Source organism: Petromyzon marinus, chromosome 25 (genome assembly GCF_048934315.1).
Source record: "Petromyzon marinus isolate PM22_M1 ecotype Great Lakes invasive population chromosome 25, UKy_Petmar_22M1.pri1.0, whole genome shotgun sequence".
NCBI classification, from domain to species: domain Eukaryota; kingdom Metazoa; phylum Chordata; class Hyperoartia; order Petromyzontiformes; family Petromyzontidae; genus Petromyzon; species Petromyzon marinus.
Window position 1 is genome coordinate 20,973,773 of NC_133691.1, and position 9,986 is coordinate 20,983,758.

Consider the following 9,986-nt stretch of genomic DNA (forward strand, 5'->3'; position numbering starts at 1 on the left):
GCTTGTGCTGACGAGAGAACGGTCTTAATGTACAATGTCGTGACATGTATCAGCCCTTTGTCGATCCAGCGTTTTGATAGAGGCCTCCCCCACACCATGTCGTTCGTGGGAGTTGTTTAACCATACTTCACCATGCCGGTCAATGCGGGTTTGGTGAAGTGAGGAGGCCCAGAAACTTGTATATGCAGATACGAGTTTGCCTGTGCTTGCATCTGCAGAATTACATTCTCACACATCTTCAAGTATAGTTTAATACTTCTAAAATGCATTAATTATTGAGGATTCCATAAAGTACTGTGGTAAAAAGAAAATAACTTGATTTGAATACTTTGTTGAACAGGGAATGCTTTGAGTTTGTGGGTTGAATCCATTAGTGCGGAGTTGTGTTATTTCCCCATTTGCAAGGTGGGGTCTCTCTGGGTTCCACTCACACAAACATCTCAATGCAATGGGACCTTTCTGAAAATGCAGTACTTAGACTCAATGAAGCTTTCCTGGGTAACTATTTAACATTGTAATAATTAGCATGAGAGATAATGACGTTCACGTATAAGTGCCATTAATAGTACTATACTGTACTTTTATTGAAGACTTTTACGTAGTTGTTTGTAAAAAAAGTGTCCATTCTCAAAACTTTTTAACTGGCCCTCGTACATAAATGATATTACAATCTTTATGGAGATTGCAAGTCAGAGTGTTGTGAATAGTGGAGTGAACGTGTGGTGCAATCATTATATTGTTGGTGTGTATATACAGAAAGGCCTATTTGGTGGGTAACATTAGGAAAATGGAGGTAGTTGGTCATTGTTGTTTAGAAACAAAATATTATTTGGGTGTAAGAGGAGTAAAATCGTACATGATAGGAACTGCAATATTGTGGAGTTCTGGTATAATGAGTTGTAGTATATATGAATCTTATGTCACCTTAAGTATGCCTTTGTGAGTACACTCGTGACACGGGTGTCATGCGCGTGACCTTTGTCTTTGTTTCAGATGTGCGAGAGCAACTCCGCTGTGAGTCATGGTGGTGCTGGGAGAATTGCCTTTACCATCGATGGCACTTCATCAGCACCCGTCTCAACCCCACCTCAATCCGGTAGAGTTACAAGACCGAAAAAACTTATCTCTTGTGACGTCTGTGGGAAAAAATTCCAACTGGCATGGTGCCTAGAAGCCCACGTAACAATGCACAAAGAGACCCATGACCAATGGTGCCGCATATGTGGACAAAGGTTTGAACAGCTAGGAAAATTTAAAAGGCATGTGAAGACCCACGAGAAGGATTACGTGATAAAGGGTGCACCAGGCTTGGTGAATAACGGCAGTTTTGCCAATGCGGTGTTGAATCCACCATCGCCCTATGAGATGTGCTCAGTCTGCGGAGTTTTATGTCCTATTGAAATCCTGAAAACTCATGAAAGTCTTCACGCACAGTTCTTGTACAGACCGAAGCCTGAACATGATTACGCTTCGACAAAAGATAGCGGCGTTAAGATAAATGACATGAAATCCAATTTTCTTGAATGCTTTGGCCTAGTTCCACATCAACAAACTGCTTCACCAGTCAGTGAGAATAAACCATACGCTGCTCTCGATCCTATTACAAGCATGAAAGTGTTGATGGCCTTGCAGCAGAAGAAGAAGGAAAAGCGACGTAGACCTAAGTCCATTAAAAAAAAGAAGACCACCACCAGCGTCACCAATTGCAGCAGTAGCAACAGCCAGAATTCGGACATCAAGAGGATGGACTGCACGGAAGCAGGAGGCTGCGTGGAGCGGAACATCCCCAAGGTGGATGAACCCAACCTGGCACCTTTCGGTACGTCCGAGTAATGCACACACTACATTTCATTTGGATGTAATTCATAATTTCACAAATTAGTTAATGTACGCATATGTTGACCATATCTGTATGCCTGCGCTGAGGAGTCTAGAGATCTGATGTGGTGCTGCTCGGATGTTGGGTTAAACCGTGAAACTCTGGGTTTCAGTCACCGAGCCATGATTAAACTGGCTTCTCATTGATGGTCTTATCCAGTTACCAAACACTTCTTCCAGCAAACACTTCTGATGTCGCGTGATGTGTAGGAAATTGCAATAACCTCCTAGTGGATAAAAAACGGTCACGAAGGGATGTCATGAGCAGTGCAATGATATCTCCTTCCACGAGCTGTTCCCTTACATGAGGTGGTTCACTGCTGTGTGAGAGTTGCACAGGGATACTTCATCTCATGACATGGAGCCAATAGCACCATTGGAAGGAAACTGATAAAAATACATTGCTTGACAAATTCCAAAAATTATCTATTTCTTAACCGCGGTAAATTTTACTTAAACAAGTGGGTAAATTTAGGGAACATTTTTGAATGTATAGACCGAGTCATTTCCACGATGGGAATTTCCTCTTCATTGTACTCACACCTAACTTCCATGTGTATTTACTCGTTCTATTGCAGGTAATTATTGTGTAATTAATGAGCTGTAATAGAATAATCTGGCTCAACCACCTCAATGTTAATTATAGTTGTTGCTCTGCATCAACATCAACCACACGAAGAAGTGCAAAATGTTGGGGCTTCAAAATAAGCCCCAAAAATGTATTATGATATTTTTCAGGAAATCAGTATCTTGCTTTTCTACTATTTGTACGTATGTTGAACTTCTTTCGTACCATACGTAGCCAACCGTGCTAATCGGAGGTATTTGTTGCTGGCCATTTGGCATTTTGGGCCTTTGGGCCTGTGCTCAGCAACCGTGATTGATAAAACGTCCCATATACATAGTAATGCTATGGCATCCACTGCATGGTGATAAATAAATTATGTATTAGCGCGTGCGTGTGCTCAACGGTGGATGTCTTGTGTTCCAGAGGAAAAGCCCTTCCCGTGCAGTGACTGCTCGTACGGAGCGATGCAGAAGTCGAAGCTCAAGAGACACGTCCTGAGCGTTCACCACGTGCCCTTCGATAGCGCGCTGGACTCCGACTGCCCCAAGAAGAGAAGGCGTCTGGCTGGGTGCCGAGACCACGGCTCAACTCTGGATTTGGAGCGCGCACGATGCTCACGGAGAACTCCCTGATGATTTATTTCATCCTGAGGCTGAGGTACCACGTGTGGGGCGATGAACTCAAGGTTTTGTGCAGCGGACATTTCCATGATGAAATTTCGTCACGTTCACTGCTGCGAGGTTACATCTATTGCCGTATATTTTTAGTCAATTGCTGTATTTTATGGTATACAATATATTTAATAAATTGTCCTAATTTCATAACCCATCAGGTGCAGAAATCAGAGGCGGGGAGGGGGATTATTGAAATTATATAATTGATTAGTAATCATTTAATTAGTATGTTTCCTCTATAAGTAATGATAAATGTGAGATGTCTTCTTCTTCCACGCGTTTGTTCCACTCACGTGGGGTCCGCCGTCCTTGCCACCTTCTCCACACCGCCCCGTCCCGCGCCATCTCTCCCTCCGCTCCTCGGGCCACCACGTTCGACCGCATCACCACATCGCCCCACGTCTTCTTCTTCTGCCTTCATCTCCTCATCTTACAATTACTTAATAATACGCTTGCAGGCCGCACTAAGCCTGTAGCTGTCAGAGAGGTTAAAATAATACAAATTTTCTCAGTTTCAATGGATTCTCGAATTAGTCTTGACCAGTAATAATGAGTTTTACACAACACTTCATCGTTATCAAAATACATTAAGTGTTCTTGTTGGCAAGCATGTACTGCAACTTCCGACAGTTATGTTTGAGAGTGTTTAATATTTATTTGGTGTTCCTTTAGTCTTACGCTAATGTTACGTCCCATCTGTCCAATATAACATCTGCCACATAAGCCATTAATCCGATACACACCATCCGTTGACAACTTAGGCAATTCATCTTAAGTACAAGATACTATTTTTTGAATTTTGTGTACCGTGCCAAATCTTACTTAGATGTTTAGATTTTTGCTTTTCCAAAACTCGAGCTAATTTCTCAATTACTCCCACGATATATGGTATTTTAATTGTTTAATAACCTGATTCAGCAGTATTGCTGTTCGATCTTGGTTTAGCATTCATTGCTGTTAATTATTTGAGCATTTTCTTTGGTTCTTTCGGTAAAGTCACGTAGAATGAGAATAAAATAATAAATTGATAAAATATCAATTTATTATTTGATAAAATATCAATTTATTATTTTATTCTCATTCTACGTGACTTTACCGAAAGAACCAAAGAAGATGAATCATTGCAGTCACGAAAGCTTTAAATTGATATTTGAGCATTATTGTAGACATTCAATCGTAGCGTTTCTTTGACATGTTCAATCTCTCTCCCCAGACATTCACCATCTGACACTGTTTTAGCCAGATGTATGAGCATTTTGATGAGAGAGGTTTTCTGTACGGGGTGATGATGTGAATCTGCATTCAGATAGGCATCAGTATGCGTTCCCTTTTGGTAAACGCTGTGTGTGTTATTTTACCATTTAGGCCTCGTCCGATAAATCACCTCTCCCAAGGAAATAAGTATTTAGAGGCCACACGGGACCGGGGGGGGGGGGGGGGGGAGTTTATCGTTGTGTCTGTTCCTGAGAGCAGATAGCGCGCAATGGAGAGCTTGCTCAGAGCGGAGCTGGGCATGTACTCGGCGAGGACGCTGGGCGCTTCGGCCAGTGGAGGCTGCATCAGCACCGGGCAGAGCTACGAGACGGGGCGCGGACACGTGCTCACCAAGATCATCGCCAAGAGCGGGGCACCCTCCTCTACGCCTCCTCTACGCCTCCTCACCACCTCACCTCCTCTACCCTTCTCCTCGCCTCCTCTACGCCTCCTCACTACGCCACCTCACCACGCCACCTCACCTCCTCACCACGCCACCTCACCTCCTCACGCCACCTCACCTCCTCACCACGCCACCTCACCTCCTCACCACGCCACCTCAACACCTCACCACCTCACCTCCTCTACCCTCCTCTTCGCCTCCTCTACACCACCCTGCATTCTTGCCTCAACCTTCATTCATTCAGCCCTGTCATTAATGTATCACTTTTTTTTACCTGCGACTACTAGCTAATTTGTCAGTTACTCCCACGATATATGGTATTTTAATTATTTAATAACCTGATTCAGCAGTATTACTGTTTGATCTTGGTTTAGCATTCACTGCTCTGTTAATTTGAGCATTATTGTAGACATTCAATCGTAGCGTTTCTTTGACATGTTTAATCTCTCTCCTCAGACTTTGACCATCTGACACTGTTTTAGCCAGATGTATGAGCATCTTGTTGAGAAAGGATTTCTGTTCGGGGTGATGATGCCAATCTGCATTCAGATAGGCATCAGTATGTGTTCCCTTTCGGTAAATGCTGTGTGTGTTACTTTACCATTTAGGCCTCGTCCGAGCAAAATATCCAGGAAAGGGAGTGTGTTATTCACCTCCATTTCCATGGTGAACTGGATGGCCGGTTTTTGTGAATTGAGATGATTTAGACATTCATTCATTAAGTGTATCCTTCCCATGTCGCCAGACAACCAAAGTGTCATCTACATATCTACACCAAAAAGTGGGTTTTAATGTACTTGAAGCAAGTGCTCTTGCAACCCGGGGGTTGAGGACCCCTGTGTTAGAGGCCACACGGGACGGGGGGGGTGGGGAAGTTTAACGTTGTGTTTGTCGCTGCGAGCAGACAGCGTGCAATGGAGAGCTTGCTCAGAGCGGAGCTGTGCACGGACTCGGCGAGGCCGCTGGGCGCTGCGGCCGGTGGAGGCTGCATCAGCACCGGGCAGAGCTACGAGACGGGGCACGGACACGTGTTCACCAAGATCAACGCCAAGAGCGGGGCACCCTCCTCCACGCCTCCTCACCACCTCACCTCCTCTACCTTCCTCTTCGCCTCCTCTACACCACCTTGCATCCTGGCCTCAACCTTCATTCAGTCAGCCCTGTATCACTTTTTTTCGCTGCGACTACTAGCACCACCGTGGTGAATGTTGCAGTGAACTTCCCCTCGTTGATTCCCCCCTCCACCCACGTTAAGGGACTCGGTCTACCAGACACTTTGACCGCTTCGTCTCATCCACTCCGCGTTCAACCACCGCGCCTCACTGCAGTTCACAACAACGCACTCAACTAAACAACTCGGTCACCCACTCATCCAGTCACTAACCCAATCACCCTATCACACATTCATCCAGTCACTAACTCATCCAGTCACTAACTCAATCACCCTATCACACACTTATCTCGTCACTAATTCAATCACCCTATCACCCACTCATCCAGTTAACCACTCATCCAGTCACCCACTCATTCAGTCACCCACTCATCCAGTCACCCACTCATTCAGTCACCCACTCAATCACCCTATCACCCACTCATCAAATCAGCCACGCATCCAGTCACCCACTCATCCAGTCATCCACGCAATCACCCTATAACCCACTCACCCACTCATCTAGTCACCCACTCATTTAGTCACCCACTCAATCACCCACTCATCTAATCACCCACGCATTCAGTCACCCACGCATCCAGTCACCCACTCATCCGGTCACTGACTCAATCACCCTATCACACACTCCTCCACTCGTTTACTCAAACACTCACCCATTTACTCACCCACCCGCTCACCACCATGCAGGTCACCTCACTCTTCTTTTCAGATTTATCAGTTTGCACTGCTCCACTCTGGAATCCACACCCGGTCTTCCTGTTTTCCCAAACTCTTGCAACAATAAACTTGATCAATTTAAGGAACGCGTTTCTTTGATCTTAATTATCTAATTACTCATTGGACGGTTATGTATTATTTTTTATTGTTACTGGCCGTTTGGCGTTTTGTATTGTGTGGGGTTTGCATCGCTGTCAACCCCTCATCAGTGCCTACCTTATTACAGAACAATTCAGACCTTGTTGGTCACCCCGTGCCCCTTATAAGTCCCATGACAAGGGAGAAACACACAAATAAACTTAACAAAATGTTGCCCGTATTGAAACGGCCGTCTGCCGTATGGACCTGACAACTCACTCCCCCCCAACAGAATACGGGTAAACCGTGTGGGTTGGCGGCTATGGGTTTTGTTGTGTTTGCGAGTCCAAGTTATAGGACTGCACCCTGGGTTGTGCGTGGTTCTCATTGGTGGGAGATTCCCTTCGCTGTGTTGCACGCCAGTGGCTGGGGGCTGCCTGGGGCTAGTGACGTGTAAGCCGGTCCCAATGTGCACCGGCAAACATTTACCGCCAGGTGGCCCCAGTGTTTATTGCCCGTCTCCACGTGGATACCTGAAACCCATGTCAATCCACTGCTGGATGAGTCCCGCAATGAAGATACAATCAGTACATCCACTTAGCTTTTGGACTCCACCTGTTCCATTGGCGGCCGAATGCGAATCTAAATGTGCATACGTTAGAGACTGGTTAATGCGCATAGAAATCAAACCAATTGACCTACGACATTTGCCCCGTCAACTTTTGTAGAATTTTAGATGTGCATTACAGCTACTTTAGCCGGATGGTTGTGGTGGCTATGTATGCCTGTAATCCACGACTACGTGGAGGTGAGGGTTGGTGGATTACAAAAATGTTGCGACAACTCCCACCCCTTGGTCGTCAAGGAGGTAGAGAAGGCGGTGTCGAATAATGTGGACTCTGCCTGTTCCATCTGTAGATTTGTGATAGAGCATTTGATTGGATTTCTCCAGGTGCTCCGATTTCCTCCCACATGTAAACACTCATTAATCTTGATTTGAAGCTTTCGTGACTGCAGGAATCCTTACTCTTTGGTTCTTTCGGTAAAGTCACGTAAGTAGAAAAAATAATAATGGATCACGATGTTTCGATCGCCACACAAGCAATCTCACTGAGTCTCAAGACTCTTGTTCAGGAGGGGCCTGCCAACTTTTCGCAGAAGTAATTTGGATGTTTGGCTAGTACCAGTTACATTGTATGTTGTTGTTTTGCTATGGGAGTAAACCCATACAGAGAAAGGGACCAGAATGAGAAAAGCGAAGCCAGGCAGTCCTTCAGAAGATGTCATGCACGGGCGTGACCACTGCACCACCCTGCCGCCCAAACAAATGTAATTTAAATAATGTACAATACTGGCAAATAAACCCTATTAGTATCAACTGAATTTCTGGACAATGTGGCACGTGTATAGCTGCATCGGTGTTTCTAAAAGTCGTGTTAAAATTGCTTATTAAAAATATTATAAAGAACAGGTTTCCCACCTCTGGTTTCATTTGACTTACCGGTTGTCCTCATTATGTGTGTCACAGGTAATATGGAAAGGAAAATATTACGCAGCACGAGTTGTAGGATAAGGGCAATTATGGTGACACACGTGACCCCCTCTACACAAGAAACAGCTAGGATTCATATTCTTGGTTCTTTCGGGAAAGTCACGTCGAAGGGAAACAATAAAATAATACAAATATAAAACAATAAAATTCTCGCGACCTTTTGATTGCAACATAAGCAATCATCATCAGGTGTGAAAACCACAAGAAAATTTGAAAGAACCAAGAATATGAATCTCTGCAGTCACTAAAGCTTTAAATCAAAATGTAACAGCTGAGAGTCAATGCTGTGGTGTTGTGCGATTGGTGCAAGCGACACATCATTGTGTTTTGATGTTGAGCTGTTAAAATTGCACTGTTGTGAGGTGAGGTCAAGGCCGATGACTTCTTCCAGCGGTGTCAAGATCAGCATTTTGAAGAGGCTCGCGGAGGATGATACTGGGCACTGGGGTGCAGTCTCCCTCCATGAACAACAGAGGGCAGAGGAGCGACGCTCACAACAATTATTGGCGGAGCGCCGGGCGTATGAAACGCAAATTTGGAAGAAAGTTTATCTCGGGGAGTTAACCCACAACACCTGGGTCTGTCCCGCGTGTTCACACGATAACGCGTTTTCACTACAACGCGTTTTCTCCGTCACAACGCGCTTTCTGAGCGGACTACTTTCTTGAGCTGCGCGGTTGAGCGAGATGAGACGGTAACGCGGCGGCGGCGGCGGCGGCGTCCCCTCAAGTTATTTGGACCCCCATCTTACCGTGCGTGGACATTATTATTATTTACGGGAGGAAAATAGTTTCCGCTTAACGCGGCACTTTTCAGGAACGCATCTACCGCGTTAAACGAGGACTCGCCGCGTACAGGTGCCGCGCACGCTGTATCGACCCTGGAGAAATCCGAAGCGCTATGAAGCTCTTGTTCACAGACGTCCAGTAAGGGGCGGGTGGTGTTGGTGGTGTGGGCGTCACCACGTGACACACAGCTTGTCCGTGGAGTCGATCGTGAGGGTGCCGACGTCGCCTAGGCAACGCCGCCCCCCCTCTGGCTCTGCTGCTGCTGCTGCCTCGCTCTGTGCACGCGAGGCGCCAATCCGTGACGCGGGCACTGTAAGCGTTGCGTCACCGTTCACCGTGGGGGGCGGCGGGGCCTCAGCTACGTCACGTCGTGTACAGTGGCACATTAATATTGACACTTTTACTCGTGTTTATGTGCCTCGTTATTAAAGGTGAGTTTAATAATAATCATGCTGCTGCTACACAATGTGTGCATTGATATATACGTACAGTTTATGTGTTTAAACGCGATTGTAGTTTATGGGCCCTTGAGGGATTTTTCGCCTCGTGTGAGGTTTTTATGCGCAACCTTAATTATTGCGCTTTTGTTAATCGTTAACATTTGGTCAGGAATAATGCACTTAAGATAAATGTTCTGGCGACGATATTTTGCAAAACAGACGATGGCAAAATTTCGATTTAAAGCTTTCGTGACTGCAAGGATTCATCTTCTTTGGTTCTTTCGGTAAAGTCACGTAGAATGAGAATAAAATAATAAATTGATCAAATAAAATAACACAATAATATTCTCACGACGTTTTCGGCCACAACACAAGCGGCCTTCATCAGGTGAAGGGGACGAGACTGTCTGATGAAGGCCACTTGTGTTGTGGCGGAAACGTCGTGAGAATATTATTATTTTAT

At 45.4% G+C, this 9,986-nt stretch overlaps 1 protein-coding gene across 1 annotated transcript; it reads left to right on the plus strand.

Moving 5' to 3' along the window:
• The first annotated feature begins 990 nt into the window (after nucleotides 1-990).
• LOC142929120 (zinc finger protein 217-like) lies at nucleotides 991-3,875 on the plus strand. Its single transcript, XM_076069574.1, has 2 exons — nucleotides 991-1,819; nucleotides 2,870-3,875. Exons 1-2 carry the CDS (start codon nucleotides 994-996, stop codon nucleotides 3,076-3,078), a joined length of 1,035 nt encoding a protein of 344 aa, XP_075925689.1. The 5' UTR covers nucleotides 991-993; the 3' UTR covers nucleotides 3,079-3,875.
• Nucleotides 3,876-9,986: the final 6,111 nt, after the last annotated feature.

Coding starts and splice junctions, on each gene's coding strand:
- LOC142929120 (XM_076069574.1), top strand. CDS start 994: ATGTGCGAGAGCAACTCCGCTGTGAGTCATGGTGGTGCTGGGAGAATT. Junction 1,820..2,869: donor ACCCAACCTGGCACCTTTCG/GTACGTCCGAGT, acceptor CTTGTGTTCCAG/AGGAAAAGCCCTTCCCGTGC.